Here is a 25,712-nt window from a genome sequence, read left to right as displayed (position 1 = left end):
TACATTTTTGAAACACAAACTGAATGAATGACCTGCACCTATTGAGATTTATTACTGCAAAATTCCAATCCTAAGTAAGCTTGGGAATGTTTAATATGAATACTTTTTAACTGATTAATAGTGATAAAGCTATAATTAGAGGAAAGGAGAGAAGAAATAGCAGCAATTTGTCCAAATTTATTTTGTATCTTGCATGAGAATAAATGGAATCAATGACAAAAATTATTTTGGTATGTCAGATTTTGGGGAGTTTTATTATATACTGACATCATCTGCAAAATCAATTAAAAGGATTTTAATTCCTGAAAATGATGAAATCTTATAGAAAGCTTTTTGCAATACATTAAGATATAAAGGTTCATTATAAATAATGAACAGGTATAGTGATGGTGGGCATCCTTGCCAGACCCCATTTTTTTAAGAAAATATATATTTTTAAGAAAATAGGTTGAAAAAAAAGTTAATGGTGATCAAATGTGTCGATAAGTTGGCATATATTTTACATATAATTCACAAACTGGACAGGGACGTTAAATTTTCCATAACCGTAAAGAGAAAGTGAAAAATAACTCTATGAAATGGTTTGGCTGCATCTATAGATACAGCTTAACTGGTTATTAAAATCAATTTGTCCTGAAGACATTTCAAAAGGAGAGATTGGTCAGTGATTTGTCTGTATGCAATAAAACCTGATTGAAGAGATTAGACGATTGTAAGCAATATCTCATAAATTCTATTTGCTAAAATACACATGAGAATTTGTAGATCTAGGTTTATAAGGGGAATAGGTCTGTAGTTAGAAATATTAGTGGGATCTTTGTTTTTTGGTAACAGTATAGTATTTGAATGATTTAACAATACATTGGAGATACCATAAGACATAATGTAATCAAGACTAGATATAAGATCTTGGATACAAGATTTTGAAAACATTTGTAGAAATCTGACATCTGGGCCAGGGGTTTGTTTGGTTTCAATCTTTTGACAGTATTATCTACTTCAATTAATTTTATTGGAAAAGTAAGTGTGAAATTTAATTTGGGAAGCAACAACAGATCTAAATAAGAATGGATTCATTTTAAATTTCAATGTGTATGGGTGTTATTGTATAATTCAAGGAATCAGTTATAAAATACATCTCCAATATCTTTGCCATCAGTAAAGTGTTAATGCCTTCTTTTAACTCTGTTGTATTGTTGGGTGATTTATATGTTTTACATTTTTTGCCTAGGATTTGAGGATGTTTTTAGTGAAGGGAAGTAGAGTTATTTTTTTTTTAATTTTATATGAAATTGTTATTTTAAAACTGTCCGAGAGTATCTGAAAGTCTTATATGATAAAGTCATTTGAGATTAAATTGATACAAGACCATGCTTTACAACATGGAGAACAATACATAAAAATTATTTTTCTTAGGGTTAGCATATCTAATTGTGTCTGATAAATTGCATTTATCCATTAAATCTAGAATTGTTAAGGCTGCTTTGAAATCTCTGTAGTTAGTATTGCCTTTCTACCAACCTTAGGATCTACGATTGTATTCCAATCCCCCCTTAAAATAAAGTAGTGATTACTGAATTTAGCTAGTAAGCTAAATATTAAAAAAAAGACTGACTGGTCTGTACATGGAGCATACACATTTAGTATAAGAAGAGGCTTACTAAGCATTTGATTTTGCAAATAATGTAACACGGCCTACCTTTAAAGTCAAAAGTCACAATTACTATCAACAATGGTCTCCATAAAGTTATTTGAATTAAGATAGCTACAACACTGTTGTTAATGTTCATACCTGCCGATGTAATACAGCTTAATCAGTTTTTCTTAACTGTTAACCCTGATTTGTGGTCATGTATTTTTCTTGGACTAAAATAATATTGGCTTCTGATTGACAATGAGACGAGAACACAACTTTCTTTTCTTTGAAAGCTGAAGTCTTTTAACATTCTAGTTATCAGTTTTATCAGCATAATCATATACATGTGATAAAAAAGGGATATAAAGAAAAAGATGCTTATCTGCACTAAAATATTAACTTTAGCTTTGACCTTATGTATAAAAGAGTACTGACTGTTAAAACGTTATTAACTGTGGATAGTTGTACATCTTACCAGTATAAAAACAGCATGCACATCCTGACCCCCAAGTAATCTGACAATCAAAATGTCAGCCTCTGAAGAAACCCACAGTTATAAACCAGACACATATTCCAGCTAGTCTGATTTATGAATCAGGCCATTTTCTTGAATATTGGATTACACAGTGGACCACAAAGAAGCCAGGATGGGCTTGCAACTGGCATATGTTGTTAATTTTATTTATGTAATTTAAAACTTAGACACTGTACAAAACTAAACAAACTAACAAATAAGTAAAAGGCATACAATTATAACATAAAATAATAATCAATACTAATCACAATATAATATAACAATCAAAGTTTCCATGAAGATCATTATAAGACAAAAATAATCAGAAAGTGACAGCATGGATCTTGGGATTTAGATCACAGGATCATTATAGGATCATAGGAAGTTACTAGGCTATTGGCCCTGAGGCCCTTACAAGCCTAGCCAAGAATTTAGCCCATGTTTAGATAAGTTAGCATCCTATACCACTGTCCAGCAGGGACATAGGTGGAATCCCAGGGGTGTATTTTCTGTTCCCCATCCAGTTATCCAGGTTGTGCTTAAAAAGGTTTAATAAGGTACTTTGCTTTACATCGAGAGAGAGTCTATTCCACATAAGGGGGGAGTCTCTGGGACACAAATCTGTCCCGTCAACAAGTCCTATTGATGTCACAGACCAGGTTGAGGTCTTTGGTGCGGGTTACTCAAGTGGAGCTTGCTTGACTTGCGGATTATGCAGCAATCCCATCAGGGCAGGATCTGAGATTGCTTTGCATGCCAGACAGAAGTCACCTCTAAGGAGTCTGTAGAAGACTGAGTAGCAGGACAGGGCTTTTAGCCTATCTGTGTAGGGTAGATGTTTGAGGCCCTGGATTCTCTGGGTGAGGAATTGCTGTGGTCTCTCCAGCTGTTGCATGTGCTTTGTGAGGTACATGCCAAAAGGGGCACTGTATTCAATAATTGGTCTTATAAGGGAAGAATACAGAGATGTTATGACCACCTTTTCCCTGGATGAGATACCCTTACTAATGAGGTGGGCCATGTAGGAAGCTTTCCGTACAATGTAGCCAATATGGTGGCCAAAAGTCATTTTGCTATCAACCTGGTTTCCCCAAGTCCCTCATGACTGATTGCATGCTTAGTGCCTTATTATCAGTGTGATAATTTGTGGAGACATCATTCTCCCCAAAAGGGATCATGATGCATTTTTTGGCATTCAGTTTGAGGCCATGTTTCTGGCACCAGTCATTTGTTTGGGTGAGACCCTCTTGGAGGATGTCTACATCAATAGGGGAATTGATGACAGCACCCAGCTTGCAGTCATCTGCAAACTTGGTCAGCCATAGCCCACTGGATTTGGCCTGCACCTCTGAGAAGTATATCCCAAACAGCAGAGGCCCCAAGACTGATCCCTGGGGTACACTGCTTGTTACGGGTCTACTAGTTGACGTGGCTTTCCCAATTTGACTAGGTGGGTTCTATCTGTAAGCCAGTTTGCTACCCATCTGATAACATATGGATTGATGCATAGTTGAGAGAGTTTATCTATTATACCTGAGTGAGGAATAGTACTGAAGGCCTTAGCCAGGACAAGGTAGGCGGTGTGCACCTTCTTCCCCTCGTCTATGGCTTTGGTGACTGTCAAAAAAGTCAACCAAATTTAATGGGCATGACCTCCCCTTGAAACTATGAAACTGTGCGGGATCGAGTGTCTGCAGGTTGCCAATCTCCTTGTTAATGAGGTCCATGATAATCCGCTCCATTGCCTTGCAGATCAGGCTAGTTAGGCTGATGGGTCTATAATTTCCTAGATCAGTGGATACTCCAGCTTTGTGCAAAGGGATGACAGTAGCTGGCCGCCACTCGGCTGGGATGAAGCCGATACTCAGGCTTTGGCTGAATAGGGTGCCTAATGGTGCTGCAAGTTCCTGCCCGAGTTCATGTAGGATGCAGCCTGGGATGTTATCGGGTCCCATAGAGGCTGTATGTTTTGCCTTTGAGAGGGCAGTAATGACTTGCTCCCTAGAGATAAGGGGAGGGTGGCAGGTACTGGGGATGTCCTGTTTTACTGATACAGCGACAGAGGAGTGAAGTTTTCACTGAACCTGTCGGACAGCAGGTTGGCTATATATACAGGGTTTATGTATGTGGTGTCCTTGACCACCACTTCTGAGCAGATCTGTGTGCTTCCCTTGAGAATGTGGATATATGTGAAGAAAGCCATGATTGTCTTTAGTAGATGTGGCCAGTTTGGACTTAAAGTTTGCTTTGGAGGATTTCACTAGTGCTCTTATTTGCTTGTTCAGGCTAAGGGGAGATTGCTTCCAGTTAGACACCTGCTCCTTCTTGGTCCTGGACGGCAATTTTTTTTCCTTTTATTATCGAGTTTATTTATTGTAGATGTCCACTAGACAGGTTTACTCTTCCTTGAGGTGGAGAATTTTGTCCTGCCTGGTACTCCTGATTCCATGCAGCTATATAAATGCTCATATAGTACTTTGGTGTAAGTTTGGACATATGTGCCAGTTTCTGTGGAGGGGGCTGTGAAGCTGTTTATATCTTCTCTCAGGAGGTTGTAATCAGCTTTGGAGAATTTTTTTTTTACCCTAGCTGGGGGGGGGGGGGGGGTGCTGACTTCAAAAGTCACTGTTTTATGGTCTTACCAGGGATGATGACACTGTAGGGATGCTGCAGTGGTTACTCATGTTGGTGAATACCAAGTCCAAGATATTTTCACCTCTTGTGGGGGTGTCAACCAACTGGTCCAAGTTTTTGGTTCAGAGCGTTGGAGGTCATCTAGAGAGTTTTCTATCGTTCCCTTTCTTCATTGCAGTTTGTTTTCCTCACTTACAACAAACTGGTCCAAGGCATTTGCATTGACAAAATCAAGGAATCTCTGGACATTTGTGTTTTGGCATGAGTATTTCTTCCAATCTATGGCTGGGCAGTTAAAGTCGCAAAAGATCAGGGTAAAGGGTTGAATCTTGATAGAGTCGAAGAGGTCCAGATATGTAGAGTGGGCATCTTGAGTCAGAGCTGGAGGCCTGCAGCTAGCTATGATTAGAATAGGGGTCTTGTCAATTAACTGCACCTGGAGTATTTCCTTTGCATCATACTGTTTGACCAGCCTAGAGGTATGTATGCCTTTTATATACATTGCAACTCCATCTCCACTTGAATGAATGATAGGATGAGTTGCCTGGTATGGCTGGGGTGCACTCCGCAGCTTTGAACCAAGTTTCTGTGACCACAGAAAATGTTACCTTCTTCCAGGGTTAAGAATGCTTGCAATGAGTGCAGTTTCATGTTTAAACTCCTAGCATTTACACCCACCTGAGACGGTGGCACCTAAGGGTCATCCTAAATGAGACTTCACTGTCACTCCCCCTAAGCAGATGTTATTGATTCCACAAAACTAGGACCAAACAGGGAAAAAGAATATTAGCCCGAGGTTTAAAGCCTATTCTGGGAACATTCAGCAGCCTCTCAACTGGTGACCTACACCAGCAAACAAAAACATACAGTACCAAGAGTTATGTTAAACACATGTGAAGGGTTCTATATGTATGGAATAAAATCTATTTATAACTTTAATCAGAAGTCAGAGTAGATCCTACAGTACAGCAGTAGTAAAGAAGAACATAGCAGATGCAGGTAATCCCTCACCTGTTGTAAGCAAGCATTGTCCATGTCAGAGGATTGGTAAAGAGCAGTGTAATACTTCAGAAATGGCAACAAAAGTGCATGAATGGATACGCATGGCCAGCTCTACACAAGGAATTAAATATCTGATGTGGGTAATGTTCTTCAGATGAAAGTAAGACAAGATAACAAATGCAGGCAGTTTTTTAGTGTCAGTGCATTATCAGGTACCACATCCGGGTCCACAACATTTAATGAAAACTCTAACCAGTTTACTGCAAGGAAGATAAGACACTGCAAATGGACAGGGTGCTCAATCACAAGGAGTGTGAAAAGATGTAAACCACAGAATTAATACCTAGCACTATCCACAGTCCTTTAACACTCCTTAAAATGGAGAACATCGACATCTGTGCAGTGACAGAGACCTGGTTCAAGGCTCCAGAGAGCACCCCTGCATTACCAGGCTATAATTCATACCACACCTTTTGGCCACCTAACCTGAATCGAAACACTAAAGGCGGAGGTGTGTCCATATTCATTAATGATATCCACACCTCCAGGCTAGTTGCTCAGTATAATGCATCCGAGATTATCCAAGTGCAACTAACTCTGGGCAATACCGCAATCCAAATTTTAACTTGCTACAGATCCCCCACAATGCCCCAGGATTCCCACTCCTCATTTCTTGATACACTGGAAAATATTAGGGTACAACCCAACACCCTAATAATGGGCGATTTTAACTACCCCACCATTAACTTGGAAAACTACTCATGTACCAACTCTTGTGCTCAACATTTTCTGGAATTCATAAATTCCAATGCCTTGGATCAACTTATCCACACCCCCACCAGAGGCAGTAATATCCTAGACTCGGTCATTACCAACATGGGCAACCGGTGTTCCACACCAGAGGTCAATTCCTCGTTAGTCAGATCCGACCACCAGCTAATCACCCTAGACATCCACATCCCCCCCCCACCCCCCCCCCATTAGGAAAACCACCATAAAAAATTTCTCCAAAGCCAACTTCATGCTTCTTAAGACCAAAGTGGCAAACTTCACAATACCCATGCTGACGGACAAGAGAGGTACGACTGCTGAATCCTATACAAATGCAGTTTATAAGCACTTACACGAGTGCATGGATCATGCAATCCCTAACAGAACCAAGATACTATCCTCCAAAAAAAGGAAGCCAATCTGGTGGTCCCCTGCCATAAACAAACTCTACAACAGAAGAAAGAAACTGTTGCAAAAAAGAGTAAAATCCCATGACTGGAGGAACTCCCTGGTCAGCCTCAGTAAGAAGCTGAGATCCCTCATAAAATTCTCCAAAGCTAGTTACGAAAACAAAATCGCCACCGATTCTAAAGACAACCACAAAGCATTATATAGCTATGTCAGGAATCTCAATGGCAACACTCAGATCTGCTCTGAGTAACAGCACAATGGCATTAAACATACAGAACTAACTGATATTGCCAACATCCTGGCTAGTGCTAACTTTACCCCTCTCTCACCCCCTAAAGGGCACATCCCTATACTGGAAGAATACAAAGTTCCTGTAATCACGGCTGCACAGGTAAAAAAAACACTCTCCAAATCCAAGAACACAGCATCCATGGGACCTGACAACATCCCAGGCTGTGTTCTACATGAACTACATAATGAACTGGCACCCCACCTAAGTACCATGTTCACTTATAGCCTCACCTCAGGCTTTGCGCCCACTGAATGGCACACATCAATGGTTATCCCACTCCACAAAGGGGGAGCTACCATGGACCCCGGGAACTACCACCCCATTAGCTTGACGAGCCTGGTCTGCAAGGCTATGGAACATATCATCATGAAACTTATAAGCAATGACACTGGTAATCTCCAAACTCTGGACCCTAACCAGTTCGGGTTTGTAAAAGGCAGATCATGTCTCCTAAACTTGATATACTTCTTTGAAGTGGTCACCAAAGCCGAAGATGAGGGTAAGGTGGTTCACACAGCCTATCTAGATCTCGCCAAGGCTTTCGACACCATCCCCACTCTGGAATTATAGATAAACTCACTAAACTAGGTATAAATCTCTATGTCACTACATGGGTTGCCAACTGGCTCACTGACAGAACCCACACTGTGAAAGTAGCAGACTCTAAATCCAACTTCAGACCAGTGACAAGTGGAGCACCACAGGGTTCAGTCCTGTGTCCTCTCCTGTTTGGTATCTGCTTCTCTGAAGTACAGGTTAACACAGAAGGTCTTTGGCTAACAAAGTTCGCAGATGACTGCAAACTAGGAGCCATAATCAAAACTCCTACCGATGTGGACATCCTACAAAAGGGCCTCACTGAGACAGATGCCTGGTGTCAAAGCCATGGCCTCAAGCTCAATGCCAAAAAGTGCATTGTCATCCCTTTTGGTAAAAACTCTGTATCCATGAATTACCACACAGGCGGTAGTCTATTTAACACCGAAAGTGTGATAAGAGACCTTGGGACACAGGTGGACAGTAGTCTCTCCTTTGATAATCACATCACCACAGTAGTCAGGAAATCCTTCTATGTGCACACCTCATCACAAAAGGTTTCTCATTCAGGAAAAAAAGAGGTCATTGTTCCCCTCTACTCATCACTCATTAGACCCATTATAAAGTACAACGCCCCTTTTGGTATGTACCTCAAGACATCTACAACAACTGGAAAGGCAGCAGAAATACCTCACAAAGAGGATTACTGGCCTCAAACAGATGCCCTACGCAGACCGTCTCAAAAAACTCCAGATGTACTCCCTTGCATTATCACCTACTCAGAGGCGATTCTCTGCCTAACATACAAAGCTATGTCAAACCCAGAGCTGTTGGACATGCTCCACTTAAAGAAATCCCAATCCCTCCGAGCTACACGCTCTAGGGACCTAAACCTTGTCATCACAATAAACAGAATATGCTGGAGGGATTGATTCATGTCCCAGAGACTTCCCCATACTCTGGAACAAACTACCTATCTGTATCAAACAAAGCTCCTCATTAGCACTCTTCAAGAAAAATCTTGATGATTGGATGAGAGATAAGGAATTCACCCCGGGGATCACTTCTGCGTCTCTGCTCGACAGGGGCACAGGAAAATAATTTTCTTGGGTGGCAAAAGCCAGGGTACCATTTGGCTAGGCTTATATAGGCCCTTGGGCCAATAGCCTAGTACCTACCTATGAACAGATGCTACGCTAAACACATGGCACAAACTACAATGAACTCCTTTCTCCATATGAGGATTCCTTAGGGTTGCAGATAAAAGATGTTGCCTGCTTGCTTGGTTACAAAACTGAATCTTACCTGCAAGTGTAGCTGCAGTCTCCTCTGCTAGTAGCTGGTCCTTTTCTTGCGTTAGCCTCTCCAGTTCCCACTTATGATGTCGCTGCAGTTCCAACATAGCCTGCTGGTGGGTTTCCTGCATCTGTGCAATACTGCGTTCACAGGTTGCCTACAAATGAGAACAACTGTTACTACCTTCTACCACAGATCGTGTGCCCCAGCATAATACCCCCTTGCCTCTACTCAGAGGATTGGTGACCATTACTAAAATGAGCATTGCTACAGCTTCAGACAACTTCCTTCTTAACAGTTCAGTCATTAGCATCTCACACAATAGCTCACTTCTCGAAACACTGTTTATTAGAAGTCTACTGCTGTGGAGCCATTTTCATAGCAAAGAGAAATTAGTTTGTAAATGTGGCTGAAGGGCCATATGCGTTTTGTTTCCATCAAGCAGCAGAATGTTGTCTGCATATACTAAAGGGTTTAGGTTAGGTAAGTGAAGTGTGATATCATTGATAAGACTAGAGAAGAGAAGGGGTTCTAACCTGACCCTTGTCTGACACAAAACTGCTGGCATACATCTGAAAAGTTCTGTTTATCAGATAGTTTTGGAACCATATAACTGTACTGTCTCTAAAACTTAACTTGCTGAGTTTGTGGAGTAGGAGGTTATGGCTGACTGCTTCAAAGGCTATAGTCATATCTACAAAACTCCAGCAGAAATAGGACCAACACTGATGAGGTTACAGATAGCTGAGAGTAAGGCTGCCATGGTACTAAAGGAATTTTTGAAATTGTTTTATTGGCAGTAAAGTCATCCACGGTTACTGATATGTTGAAAGAGATGTTTGCATAACAGCTTTTCAGATTAATGACTGGAAATGCTCTGTAATCTTTATGTCCAGTGGGTGTAGGTGTTATTGGTGGTGTCATAACTATGGAATGTTTGAAGGCTGCTGGGACTGTGCTGGATGCGAGGGACAAACTGTAAATATGTTTCACGGGGTTTGGCAATTTTATCTGCTGCTAGCTTGAAGAAAATGGGGTACAGCTGTGTGAGGCAAGCAGCAGAGGACTTTAGTTTTGAAAGATGTGGTTTGCTTATGTGTGACAGCAGTGAAGTAAAAAGTGGCACCATAATCAGCTAATGGATAGAGTTGTTTAGGAAAGAGTCAAACATCTACTATGGGAAATAATTGGTAATGCCAACTATGGTAGACAGTTTTTATACTCATAAGAGATGTTAGTGTTACCTGTATCCATCAGGTCAATACCCTCCCCTCCCATCCTTCAAAACCATTCTGAATGATGTCCTTGTCGAAAGCTGGCTCTGTTCTTGCTCAGCACTGGGACAGACTATATCCCTAAATGTGAACAAGTATCTATTCTCTCCCCTCTTCACTCACTCCTTTACTTCTATCAATTTCTCTTCCCTGGCTTTCTCTCTAAATATACCATAAGTCTGTTTTTCTCTCACTTCATATTGCAAATCATGTTTGTATTATATTAATTTACCTTTATTTTTTCTATAAACTGGCTACAATTTTGTTAAATATTAAATCATTGTCATACACCTTGCATCTATTCTTAACCAATGTTTTCATATCATGTCTACTGTGGTATAATTACTTAAACTGTAGTTACTTTTTGTACTACTCTTAAATAATGTAAAAGTATTATTCTTAAAATGTTTTGTAATACATGTCCCTGCACCTGTGCTAAAAATGAGCTCCTACCCAGTTGGAGTTTCCTGGTAATCAAATGTCAATAAATATATAATGTTGTGGTTTACTTGTGGGTATACTATGGGTGTGAGAGGGCTGTTAGTAATGTTACTGATAAGTATACTATGGGTGTGAGGGGGTGTCAGTAATGCTAATGGTGAGACGTTTTCTCGCTTTCCAAAACAGTTTTACTTGTGAAGATTACTTGCTTTTGCTTTATGTAAGATGCTTAGGGTTGCCACCTTTGCATCGTTCCATTTCCTGACAAATAAGCTACATCACCCTACATAATAAAAATACACTCTTTGCCTGAGGGCAGCCACACCCCCTTTTAACAAGCCACTGCCAGATGCACTCATTTTTAAATGCCATTTATACTGACAGTGTGGGCAGCTTTAAATGATATGGAGCACTAAGCAAAGTATTCTATGGCACTCCCTACACTGCTATCTAATGCCACCTTGGCATACCCCTGTGCTCTCCTGTTTTTCTCCCATCCATGGCTCCTCATACTACCAGACAACGTTTGATTTCCAACATTTTGTCTTGTTTGCGTTTTGCAACAGTGGTCTCACCTTAGATAACCACATTGCCACAAGAGTCAGGAAATCCTACTATGTGGCATACCTCATCAATAAGGACTTTTCATCCAGAAAAACGGAGGTCATTGTCCCACTATACTCAACCCTCATTAGACCCATTATGGAATACAACGCCCCGTTTGGTATGTACCTCTGAAGACATCTACAACAACTGGAAAGGCCACAGAAATACCTCACTAAAAGAATCACAGACCTAAAGCAGATGCCCTACGCTGACCACCTTAAAAACTCCAGCTATACTCTGTTGCATATCATCTACTCAGAGGCGATCTCTGCTTAACATACAAGGCCATGTCAAACCCAGAGCTGATGGGCATGCTACACTTAAAGAAATCCCAATCCCACAGAGCCACATGCTCCAGGAGTCTAAACCTTGTCATCACAATAAACAAAACATGCTGGAGGGATAGGCTCCTGACCCAGAGACTCCCCAGACTTTGGAATAGACTGCCCATACATTCAGGCAGAGCGCCTCTTTGGCCCTCTTCAAAAGGAACCTTGAGATTGGAAGGGAGAAAGGAAATTCACCCCGTGGATCACGTCAGACGCCCTGCTAGACAGGGGTCCAGGGAAGTAAATAGTGTGGGAAGAAATAGCCATGGAATTGTTATGGCTAGGCTTGTATAGGCCCTAGTGCTGATAGCCTAGTACCAACCTATGAACCTACATGCTATCAAAACGGGTTCATGTCAGATCCACGAAAACTTGCACTACCGATGACCGGATCACCAAGACGAGATTGCTGACACCACACATCCCTGACAATGGTGAGTAGTGTGGAATGGGATGTATTCCCATTTTCACAATGTGGTGTGATCTCAGAGTTGGCATATTTAAGTAGGGGCATGTGGGGTGTGGGGGGCTTGTCCCCCTGCTATACACATTTCTGTTTATTTTTTAACTGTATTACAGAAACAGGAATAGATTCCGTTCCATGATACATATACTTACCTTTGTTGGTGATCTCGTTTCGGTGATCTGGTCTCGGTAATGTGGGCTTTCGTGGATCTGACATGGATCCATCAAAACACATTAACTGGCAAAAATGTACTGTAACTACTGTATAGAAAAAAATGTAATTAAGCTGGTGGTCTTCAGGGCACCAGACGCCCCAGAAACTTTAGGGTTTTAAATTCCCTGCAGTACATTTTAGAGCTTTTTTCCCAACCTTTGGTCCAATGATGGCTTGAAAAAATTATTTCTAAGGAATGAGACTGTTTTTTTTTTGCTTTCCTAGTTTAATGTTCTAGGCCTATGACACACCAGCTACCAATAAAATGAGCAGTATTTACCCACAAACTGATAAGGAAATCCTTGAACACAAGTCATATCTGGGATGACTGCCTTCCTCCTTGAAACAAAACAGATCGGCACTTTCTGTGTAGCGACTCTGTTGTTAAATTAGGATGAACTGAAAGGAGAAATGGCCACAGTCCTATGTTTTAAGTTACTGTTGTCATGGCATGCCTCCTCAGCCTTAACCCGAAAAGCCAGACACCTTCTGTATATGCTTTTGAAGACAAACTATGAAAAACACTTAAAAACAAATACAGCACAGCAAAACATTTCAACCTATTGTTATCAACCGTATATATGCAGCATGCCTCTTTTCCATACCCCCAGAAGATTGCGACCTACATATACACTGGATTTAAACTGTGATGAAAGTGAAAAAAAGCAGAGTTGCTCCTATGCAGTACACTGGCCCTAAACAAGTTATAGTGACCTTTTTAGCATACCTCTGAGGCGCGACAATGAGGAAGGTTAAAGAAAATTGCCACATCGCCCCAGCCATGGTTCTGTGGATATCTTTGAAGATTTACTCTGTAGAAAATTAAAGAAATAATGTTCACAGTACTCCAAGCCCCTACACTAACTATAGCAATCTGTGCTCATCTCTAAGTGGTTTTGGGTCAGCTTTAGACTAAGTGGGGCCCCATACAGAGTACTCTGCTAAGCCATTTACAGAGCCAGGAATGACAGTCCTCAGACGTTTTGAGGGTCCAGATGATCTGTGATGCATTTTATGTCTTTTTTTGCTACTGTATTCACCTACTGATATTACTTTTTGACACACACACAAACACCACATTTTCTTTTGGCAAACTGGAAGAACATCAATTCCCCTGCCACATGAATTTGGGGTGTTGGAGGAAATATGATCAGCTGAATAAATCTCACACTGAGACAAGAAGGGCATGCAGATGCCACACAGATGGCTCTACAGCCAAGAACTTATTTTGACAAGCACTGTTAGATGGCAACACTACTCACTGTGCCACTGTACTAACACTACTTAACATGCCACTGTAGCAACACTACTCACTGTGACACTGTACCAACAATGTGTTCATTTTCCACACATCCTACCCCAGCCACGTAAAGTACAGTTGTGTACACTTACCATAAATGTAGATGTTCGAGTGTATTCAGTGTATGTGTGGCATCACATTTGGGTTATCTGCTTGCAGTAGCCTTCAATCGGCCTGATTAACAAAGTCTTGGGTCCTGCATCGGTTGCTGTCCCTTCTTCCATGTCGTCAGGTCATCAGGGGTATAAAACAGGCAGCCGATGCCATTACATCAGTTTTTCTTGCCCCAGATGTCAGGTGCCCCCATAATGGGAAGCAATTAAATCTATAAGTATACCAGGTTATACCTCCAACAAAAAAGCAAATACACCAAAAAGTTTTTGAGTATAACAAAGGAAAGTAGAGGTATAGCCAAAAAAGTAAGGGGCTGGAGGGAGGGTAACTAGGACTGCAACAGTGAATACACTCTAACATCTACATTTATGGTAAGTGTACACAACTGTACTATGTTCTTCGTGTTTCACTGTTGCAGTCATCACAATTGGGTAGATTTCCAAAGCTAAGGATGGGAGGAGGAATTTAGATAGCATTAGGACCAGCTATAAGGCCCTGCAACACTGCAGTGGGAAAGCCAGCTCTAGATTTAGAGAAAATTGGCAGATGGTAATGCTTGGTGAAAGTATGTACAGAACTCCAGGTAGCAGCTTCTAGGATGTCCCTGGTAGGGACGGCTCTGAGAAAGGCTGTAGAGGTAGATGCAGCCCTGGTTGAGTGGGGTCTAATCCCCTGTAGGATAGGTTTTCCATGGTGCTTGTAGCAGAAATTAATGCAATGACCTATCCATTTGGAAATGGTTTGCTTTGAAATAGCCTTCCCCTCTGCCCCTGCAGCAAATGTCACCAGCAGTTGGTCACATTTCCTTTGAGGTTTAGTCCTGTCCAAGTAGAATCTAAGTTGTCTGTGCACATCTAAGGAGTGCAGTATCCGTTCCCCTTTGTTCTGTTGATTAGGAAAGAAGGTTGGCAAATGAATGGACTGATTGAGGGCCACACTGGATACCACCTTGGGCATGAAGGTGGGATTGGTCCTGAGAGACACCCTGTCCGCATGAATAATGATGAAAGGCTCCACTGCCATGAGGGCCTGTAACTCAGATACCCTTCTTGCTGAAGTGATTGCTAAAACGAAAGTTGTTTTCGAAGAAAGGAATTTTAAGTCTGCAGTAGCAGCTGGCTTGAAAGGAGGAAGAGTAAGTTTTTCCAATACAAAGTCCCATGCTGGAGTTGGAGCTCTACTGGGTGGTCATAAATTTTGGCCCCTCTGAGGAACTGCTTGAGCAGTGGATGAGAGAAGAGGGGAGGTTCTGGGCTATAATGAGCTAACATGGCTGAGGCATGAATTTTGATGGAGGAGAAAGATGGGCCCTTGTGAAGCATCTCAGTTAAGTATTGTAAAATCTGAGGTAAATTGGCTCTGCTGTGCTCATCCCTTGAGACTGGTTCCAGGAACAGAATATTTTCCATTTTTCAGCATAAGATTTTCTAGTACTAGGCCTCCTTGCCTCTAAAATGATATCCATCGCTGGTTTACTGAGGGATGGTAAAGGAGAGATTAGGTAATTAGTCAGGCTGCTAGGTTCAGTGTTTGAAGCTGAGGGTACAGGATCTGGTTCTACTGCTGAGACAATAAGGTAGGAGTCTGGGGCAGGTACCATGGGGCCAACAGTGACACACTGCACAAAAGGGGGGTACCAGTGTTGGCGTGGACAGTCTGGTGCAATCAAAATCGGCCTTGGTTTGTCTTGTTTGATCTTTAGTAGTACTTTGGAGAACAGAGGCAGAGGAGGAAAGGCATAAACTGATAGGTTTTTCCAGTTTAAGGACAGAGCATCCACTTTCCAAGCTTGTTTGTGGGGAGTCCTTGTGCAAAATTTGTCCAATTGACAGTTCTGGGGGGAGGCAAACGGGTCTATATCTGGGCTCTCCCATTTGCATGTCAACATGTTGAAAATCCTTGGTTCCAGTTTCCACTCATGTGGGTCCATGAGGTTTCTGCTTAGTTCATCTGCCAGTGTATTCAGTTTTCCTGGCAGGAACTGAGCTTGTAGAAGCACTTGGTAGCTCAGGGCTGTGTTCCACAACGCCATGGTTAGTCTGCAGAGGGGGTAAGAATGTACACCTCCCTGCTTGTTTATGTACCACATAACAGTGGTGTCCGTCTTTACCATTAATTGTCCTGGAAGAATGTGGTCCTTGAAGGCTGTCAGAGCATTCTGTACAACTAACATTTTTTTTGATTGATATGCAGGTGCATTTGAATTGGGTTCCATTTGTCCTGAATGCACTTCCCTTCCAGGTGAGCCCCCCATGCATAGTCTGATGTGCCTGTTGTTAGTGTTTGGGTGGCAGGGGGTAGTGTGAATGATAGTCCCTAGTTCTGGTGGCAGGCCTCTGCCCACCACAGAAACTCTAGGCGTAGGCAAGTTATGATAGGAATCATTGCTTCTAGATCCTGAGAATGTTGACACAATAGGCTTTTTAGATACTACTGTAGTTTCCTCATATGCAGTCTTGCATATGGAATTAGAAGAATACAGGAGGCCATGAACACCAAGGCTTGTAGTATTTGTCTTGCAGATAGCAGGGTTTGTGTAGCCACTTGTTTGAAGTAGGTTGTCAAATGAATTTGTTTCTCTGGTGTGAGGAAAGCCATCTGGGAAGTTGTATTCAAGCTTGCTCCCAGGAACATAATCTGTTGTCAGGGTAACAGGTGTGATTTCTTTTTGTTTATGGTGTACCACAGACAAGTTAGCACCCTTTGTACAAAGGCCAGATGATTCAAATGTATGTCCTGGCTTTCTGCCTGAATTAACAATTGTCCAGGTATGGGTATATTTGAATATTTACAATTTCAGTCACCATCAACCACCTTAAAGAAAAACGCTGCAAGGTACCAATAAAGGCTGTCCTCCTTATCGAATGTATATAATTCAAAAAATGATAACCAAGTTACATACACAAACTTTTATTACGAACCAAGCAAAATAAAAACAGATTTAGCTCTTTCATCTCCTAAGGCTGAGACTTCATCAGACTCATCTGCTTTACCATACTTCCATCATTTAAATAGTGTTGAAATACATTCCATTGGTTGGTCAATTAATGAACTACTTTTAACCCATAAGGGTCCAATAGATTATAATATATGAAGTTCATATTGCTATTGGTATAAATCTTTAGCCCTGAACAATTGGTATTTGTCTAAATATACTGAACAAAAAATAGTGCCGAAAGGCCTAAGGTTGAACAAATTTCCTAACACTAAAGAAAATACTGAGTTTTTTTAAATTATTAGTAATATTTTGAATGAATGTGGTATAGCGATTTTAAAAGCAATGATTAAAAATAACGAAATGACAATGGAGCAATGTAAATGTGATATAGTGAACCTTAATCAGGAAATAAATGCAGATCTTTTGTTTACTGTTACAGAATATAAAAACATAATTGTAGAACCCTACAAGATGTTGATTTTCTAATAATAAAAAAAAAATCACAAAATGAAAATTACTAAGCTAGAGAGAGATATAGAAGATTATCAGCAAGGAAGGGCCTATTATTGTAATATTAGAAGGAGAAATGTTGGTTATAGAAATGTTGAAATGAATATGAATTATGGTGAAGACAGAGAATATGTGAGGTTTCAAGATAGCACATATAATACGCAACACAATGATAGGGATGGTTTTGATGTTGGACATGAAAATGGTAACCCAAGTAGAGACGGCCCTTTAGAGGAAGGGAAAGGACTGAGGAGGTCGGAAAGAATCCGGAATCAGATCCGACAACCCTCCTATGCAGAAGTGATGGGGAGTCAACATTGCAGGGGGAGATTCAGGAGATAAAAGATAATATACCTAGGGGTATTACAACAACCTTAGAAAATGTATCAATAAATTTTGAAAATTCATCAACAATTTTAATAGATCAACAAGATGCATATGGAACATACATAGAGGAGAATGGGATAAATGCACAGGATATAAGACAAAGGGAAGGTGACAGTGCATACACAGAATAATTTTAACATTTATAATTATACCGATTTGGTGGTTACTGACAACTATTTTAATTTATTTGTAAAAGGTTTTACCTTTGTGCCAACAAAAACACCCAAGACAGAAGAAATTATACTAGATGTAAAACTTTTTACCAGGAAATTAAATTTGACATGTATGTTTAAGGACAACCCACAATATACACAGGGGAATAAGCTGAAGAAAAGAAGTACCTTTAATCCACCTCTGCAACAGGATATATATAATTTTGAAATGTGTGTTATAATCATGGTAAGGAATGAATATGCTAAGAAGAAGGTGACTAGAAGTAATTTAACAACACAAGGAAAAAGAAATACTCCCAAGAATTAAGTAACAATGGGAGAATTAGGGTGATGAAACCCGACAAAGGGGGTGGGGTAGTGCTAATGGATCAATGAGATTACACTAATAGGATGTTAAATATTTTGGATACAGACAATAGGTATGGTATTGTTTCAAGGCATGAACTAAATATATCATATAAAAGAATAGACCTGATGTTAGAAGATAATTTATTACAAGGACTGATAGATATTAATTTATTTAATTTTCTTAGTGTACCCAAACCAGTAATACCAGCAATCTTTGGCATCCCCAAAATACATAAGGGATTGGAAAATCCCCCTTTGAGACTCATAGTTACTTCACAAGGGTCAAAAACCCAACCTTTAGCCATATATGTGGACACAAAACTAAAGAAGTTTTACCCCAAGTATCCACATATTTTGGTGGACTCGTGGGATTTCTTAAATAAAATTGGTACTAGTCCATTCAAGGACAATCTTGTATTCCTAACAATAGATTTAAGGATTTATTTTCAGTAACACCTCACAGTGAAGGTTTGGAATGGTTTGAAAAAATGCTTGTTGAATTTGAACTCTTGACCCCGGATGAATTTAAATTAGTATTAGAGAATATGGAACTAGTATTGAAATACAATTATATTTATTTTCAGGGGGACATATACCACCAACTAGATGGGGTGGCGATGGGCTCAGCATGTGCCCCTATATATGCCAATATAATTATGTTATATTGGGAATAACGACATGCACTTAAATCCAGATTTTGTCATAATATTGTGAGGTTTTACCGTTTTTTGGATGATATTTTCATCTTATGGGAAGTTACTCAGGAGATGATATATGAATTTATGGATTTTATAAATCATAGTACTGATTTTTTACAATTTACTTTTGAAACTAAAATGGATGAAATACATTATTTAGATGTTAGGATTAATAAAGATTATGAAAATAAGACATATAGATCCAACATATATAGAAAGGAATGTTATTCCAACTCATACTGGCATTACCAAAGTGATCACCCCCATTACCTTAAAAAGAATATCATAAAGGGGCAGATGATTAGAGTGGCGAGAATGACATCGGACAGGATGGACTTCATGAAAGAAGTGGATAATGTTCACAATATGTTTAAGGAAAGGGGGCACCCAGATACGATGATTAAGACTATTAAGAAAGAAGTGATAGAAAAATGGGGTACGGAGTATTTACCACTATTGACTAGTGGACATATAAGAAATAGTGAACTAAAGACTAATATACAACAACTTGGAACACAACTACTCTATTTAACGTTGACCTACCATGCAGAAATGGGGTGGACAAAGAAATGTATTAATGGGATTTGGAATATGTTTAGTAGAATGCCAACAAGAGTGGAAGTATTTCAAAAACCTTTAAAATATAGTTTTAGATGAAATATGAATTTAAAAAATATATTAGAGACAAAACAGAGTGATAACAGAGATGGGGCATATGTAAGACTTGGTACTTTTAAAATGGAGAACATTGATATCTGTGCAGTGACTGAGACCTGGTTCAAGGCTCCAGAGAGCACCCCTGCACTACCAGGCTATAATTCATACCACACTTTTTGGCCATGTAACCTGGACCGAAACACCAAAGGCGGAGGTGTGTCCATATTCATTAAGGATATCCACACCTCCAGGCTAGTTGCTCAGAATAATGCATCCGAGGTTATACAAGTGCAACTAACTCTGGGCAAAACTGCAATCCAAATTGTAGCTTGCTACAGATCCCCTACAATGTCCCAGGATTCCCACTCCTCTTTTCTTGATGTACTGGAAAATATTACGGTTCAACCAAACACCCTAATAATGGGCGACTTCAACTACCCCACCATTAACTGGGAAAACTACTCATGTACCAACTCCTTAGCTCAATGCTTTCTGGAATTCATAAACTCCAATGCCCTAGATCAACTTATCCACACCCCCATCAGGGGCAACAATATCCTAGACCTACCTAGTCATTACCAACATGAGTGACCGGTGTTCCACACCTGAAGTCAACTCCTCGTTGGTCTGATCCGACCATAAGCTTATTACCCTTGATATCCACATCCCACCCCCACCCCCCATTAAGGAAACCACAGTAAAATATTTCTCCAAAGCCAACTTCATGCTTCTTAAGACAGAAGTGGTGAACTTCATGACACCCATGCAGATGGACAATACAGTTACAACTGCTGAATCCTACACAAATGCACTCTATAAGCACTTACACAAGTGCATGGATCGTGCTATCCCAAACAGAACCAAGACGCTATCCTCCAAAAAAGGAAGCCAATCTGGTGGTCCCCTGCCATAAACAAACTGTACTCCCATGAGTGGAGGAGCTCCCTGGTCAGCCTCAGTAAGAAGCTGAGATCCCTTATAAGATCCTCTAAAGCTAGCTATGAAAACAAAATCACCACTAAATCCAAGGACAACCACAAAGCATTCTATAGCCATGTCAAGAATCTAGATGGCAACACCCACATCTGCTCTGAGTTACAGCACAAAGGCATGAAAATTACAGAACCAACTGATATTGCCAACATCCTGGCAGATCGGTTCAGTGCTAACTTTATCCCCCCCTCTCACCCCCTAAAGGGCCCATATCTATACAGGAAGAATGCAGAGTTCCTGTAATCACAACTACGCAGGTAAAAGCTGCACTCTCTAAAGCCAAAAACACAGCATCCATGGGACAGGACAACATCCCAGGCTGCGTTTTACATGAACTTCAGAATGAACTGACTCCCCACTTAAGCACCATGTTCAATAATAGCCTCGCATCAGGCTTTGTGCCCACTGAATGGCACACAGCAACAGTTATCCCACTCCACAAAGGGGGAGTCACCATTGATCCCAGGAACTATCGACCTATTAGCCTGACGAGCCTGGTCTGCAAGGCCATGGAACATATCATCATGGAACTCATAAACAAAGACATTGGTAACCTCCAAACTCTGGATCCCACCCAGTTCGGGTTTGTGAAAGGCAGATCATGCCTCCTGAACCTGATCGACTTCTATGAGGCAGTCAGCAAAGCCGTGGATGAGGGTAAGGTGGTTCACACAGCCTATCTTGACCTTGCCAAGGTTTTCGACACCATCACCCATTCTGGAATTATAGCTAAACTCACTAAACTAGGTATAAATCCCTACGTCACAAGATGGGCTGCCAACTGGCTCACTGACAGAACCCACACTGTAAAAGTTGTAGACTCCAAAATCTGACCTCAAGGCAGTGACAAGTGGAGTGCCACAGGGTTCCGTCCTGGGACCTCTCCTGTTTGGTTATCTACTTCTCTGAAGTACAGGCTAACACAGAAGGCCTCTGGTTGATGAAGTTTGCAGATGACTGCAAACTAGGAGCCATAGTCAAGTCCCCAAATGATGTGGACATCCTACAGAAGGGCCTCACTGAGACAGATGCCTGGTGTCAGAGCCATGGCCTCAAGCTCAATGCCAAAAAGTGCAGTGTCATCCCCTTTGGTAAAAACTCTGTACCCATGAACTACCACATAGGCAGCAATCTACTTAACACCGAATGCGTGATAAGAGACCTTGGAACCCAGGTGGACAGTAGTCTCTCCTTTGATAGTCACATCACCACAGTAGTCAGGAAGTCCTTCTACGTGGCACACCTCATCATAAAAGGGTTCGCATCCAGGAAAAAAGAGGTCATTGTTCCCCTCTACTCGTCACTCATTAGACCCATTATAGAGTACAACACCCCTTTTGGAATGTACCTCACAAGACATCTGCAGCAGCTGGAAAGGCCACAGAAGTACCTCACAAAGAGGATTACTGGCCTCAAACAAATGCCCTAAACTGACCGCCTCAAAAAACTGCAGCTTTACTCCGTAGCATATCGCCTACTCCGAGGTGATCTCTGCCTAACATAGGTTCATAGGTTGGTACTAGGCTATCAGCCCTAGGGCCTATACAAGCCCAGCCATAACAATTCCCTGGCTATTTCTTCCCACACTATTTACTTTCCTGGACCCCTATCTAGCAGGGCGACTGACGTGATCCCTGGGGTGAATTTTTTTTCTCCCATCCAATCGTCAAGGTTCCTCTTGAAAAGGTCCAAAGAGGCACTCTGCTTGACATGAATGGGCAATCTATTCCAGAGTCTGGGGAGTCTCTGGGTCAGGAACCTATCCCTCCAGCATGTTCTGTTTATTGTGATGACAAGGTTTAGATCCCTGGAGCGTGTAAGCTCTGAGGGATTGGGACTTCTTTAAGTGTAGCATGTCCAACAGCTCTGGGTTTGACATGGCCTTGTATGTTAAGCAGAGATCGCCTCTGAGTAGAAGATATGCGACAGTGTATAGCTGGAGTTTTTTAAGGCGGTCAGCGTAGGGCATCTGCTTTAGGCCTGTGATTCTTTTAGTGAGGTATTTCTAAGGCCTTTCCAGTTGTTGCAGATGTCTTGGGAGGTACATACCAAATGGGGCTTTGTATTCTATAATGGGTCTAATGAGGGATGAGTACAGTGGGACAATGACCTCCTTTTTTCTGGATGAAAAGCCCTTCGTGATGAGGTGTGCCACATAGAAGGATTTCCTGACTGTTGTGGCGATGTGGTTATCGAAGGTGAGACCACTGTCCACCTGTGTCCCTAAGTCTCTTATCACACTTTCTGTGTTTAGTGTACTGCCACCTATATGGTAATTCATGGATACATATAAAGCTATGTCAAACCCAGAGCTGTTGGACATGCTACACCTAAAGAAATCCCAATCCCTCCAAGCTTCACGCTCTGGGGACCTATAACTTGCACCACAATAAACAGGACATGCTGGAGGGATAGATTCCTGTCCCAGAGACTTCCTATACTCTGGAACAAGCTACCCATCTATGTCAAGCAAAGTTCTTCATTAGCACTCTTCAAGAAAAATCTTGATGAGTGGATGGGAAATAGGAAATACACCCCAGGGATCACTTCTGTCTCTCTGCTGGACAGTGGCACAGGAAAATAACTTTCTTGGGTGGTGTAAGCTATGGTACCTTTCTGGCTAGGCTTACGTAGGCCCTTGGGCCGATAGCCTAGTACCTACCTATGTGGGAGATGTGCTCAATGTCCATTTACAACTGGCACAAAGGAATTGACCATACCCAGTATTAATTTTAAGCTTAGGAGTTACACATTTTGTAGTTGCTACACAAAGGGAGTAGTATACTTGGCATATTGTAAAACATGTTGGGCATATTATGTGGGCAAAACTGAATGGAATTTAAGAGTTCGTATATATGAAATATATGGGATATAAACAAAAAGAATGAAAATAATGCCCTATATAGACACGTTAAACTGTAGGAATATGGACTTTAAATTTTGGGTTTTAGAAGAAGTTAGGCACAATGAAAGGGGAAGTGATTGTGAGACATACCTGGAATTTCGGGAAATGATATGGCAACTAAGACTGGACGCTTGCAATAGTGCGGGTATTAATGATCATATTACCATTACACCAGCTTAAAAGTTACTTTCATTAGACCCAAAGAAATGTAAATAAATATAAAATATACGTATACTATTCCCGGGGTGTTAAGCAACAAATAATTCCACTGTATATTATCATAGACTGATTTATATTTAACATTCTATATTTAACAACTTATCATGAATAGGTGGTTTTATTTATGAATTTTGGGATTATTAACAATGTATTCAGTTATTAATTCATTCATATATATATATATATAGATTTTTTAAATATGAATTCCAGGAAAAGAAATGCAATGCACCATAGTAATTTTTGTATAATGAGATATATATATATATATATATATATATATACATATATATAATATTTACAATTTTATATGTACAGTTTTTGACTTACTATTATTGGAAAATGTTTACCTGTGCTTTATTTTTATGCTTAGTGTTAGAGAATTTACTGCGTTTAGGAACTGTGGTAGGGTGTTTTTATTGTGTGTGAAACAATGTATTATTTATTTATGTAATTAATGTTATATTTAGCTATTTATATCACAAAATACCAATAGCAATATGAACTTCATATATTATAATCTATTGGACCCTTATGGGTTAAAAGTAGTTCATTAATTGACCAACCAATGGAATGTATTTCAACACTATTTAAATGATGGAAGTATGGTAAAGCAGATAATTCTGATGAAGTCTCTGCCTAAGGAGATGAAAGCGCTAAATCTGTTTTTATTTTGCTTGGTTCATAATAAAAGTTTGTGTATGTAACTTGGTTATTGTTGTTTGGATTATATACATTTGATAAGGAGGACAGCCTTTATTGGTACCTTGCAGCATTTTTCTTTAAGATATTTGAATATTTCTTTGCCTGCAAAATGCAATGACTGGAGCTAGGCACTTTGTGAATACTCTGGGCGCAGTAGATAAGCCAAAAGGCAGTGCAGAGAACTGATAGTGATTAGCTTGCTTTGAAGTGTAGGTATCTTCTGCAAGATTCCCTGATTGGGATCAGCAGGTATGCTTCCCTTTAAGTCTAGTGTTGCCAACCAGGCGTCTTTTCCTAGCATAGGGAGCAACTGGTGAAGAGTCAGCATCTTGAATTTTGGAATCACCAAAAAGATGTTTAGAGTAGACAGGTGCAGGATAAGATGCTATGAACTGTCTTTTCTGGGTACCAGGAAAAGTCTTGAATAGAAACCTTGTCCCTTTTCCTCTTCTGGTACCAATTGAATAGCCCCCATGCTTAAAAGAAAAAGTACTTGCTTTTGGGCCTCTGCCCACTGATTTGGGGGTAGATCTGGCCATCTGCTTGGTGTTGGTAATGTGTGGAAGTGAAATCTGTATCCCTGGGACACTATATTTAGAACCCATTTGTCCTGGGTAATGAGTTCCCAGTTCTTTGCATGAAAAGCAATCTTTCCCCCCAAAGGGGCAATTAGTTGAGAAGTGCTTGGAAGTTTTAAAAAGAAGTCATTGAGACAGTTTACCATAGGTGGGAGTTTGAGTTAAACACAAAACAGCTCACACAGCAAATCTAAATTGTATCCAAAGGCACAGGACCCTTAGCTAAAGTTGAGAACACAAGTTTTTAATGAACCACGATACACCAATAAATCCAAGCGCTTTCACCCAGCTTCTGCCAGGCTTTTTCAAGGAATGAATACAAACCATAGTGTCATTTCTTATTAATATAGCAAGTTAATTAATCACATGACTAGTAGATTGCATTCAATTAAATAAAATAAATTCAAATATTTAAGTACAAACCATGAAACTGTCAAAAGTGCAATCTATGCAGAAGCAAACATAAATACATTAACAAATTCAAGTGTTATAACAAGCATAAGTTAAAACCAATATTATAAAATCAAATAATATGGTGTAATAAATATATAAACATATAAACACCATAATGCTCATTCAAAGCTTTGCTTTCCTGATCTTCAAAACACATCCTATATTTATGCTATCATTTAACCCAGGAGAGCTAGTGGCATCTAATCTCAACTGCCAAAAAAGTTCACGAAACTCTAAACGAGTCTCCCAGCTTCCCCCTCTTACCTCTGGGGTGATTTGTTCTAGCACCATAAACTTTAAGTTCATTTGTACACA

The 25,712-nt window shown here is 40.4% G+C and overlaps 1 protein-coding gene across 2 annotated transcripts in view; it reads right to left on the bottom strand.

Moving 5' to 3' along the window:
• LOC122799515 (TRIO and F-actin binding protein) overlaps positions 1–25,712 on the bottom strand; it is a 3,126,988-nt gene that overhangs the window by 203,510 nt on the left and 2,897,766 nt on the right. For both annotated transcript variants that reach the window (XM_044068636.1, XM_044068645.1), the window contains one exon: positions 9,103–9,250. In XM_044068636.1, the coding sequence (XP_043924571.1) occupies positions 9,103–9,250 (148 nt within the window). The remainder of the gene's footprint in view (positions 1–9,102; positions 9,251–25,712) is intronic.

This window comes from Protopterus annectens, chromosome 1.part0 (assembly GCF_019279795.1).
Source record: "Protopterus annectens isolate FY-2018-M chromosome 1.part0, PAN1.0, whole genome shotgun sequence".
NCBI classification, from domain to species: Eukaryota; Metazoa; Chordata; order Ceratodontiformes; family Protopteridae; genus Protopterus; species Protopterus annectens.
The sequence above is the reverse complement of the archived record's forward strand: the minus strand, read 5'-3'. Positions and strand labels throughout refer to the sequence as shown.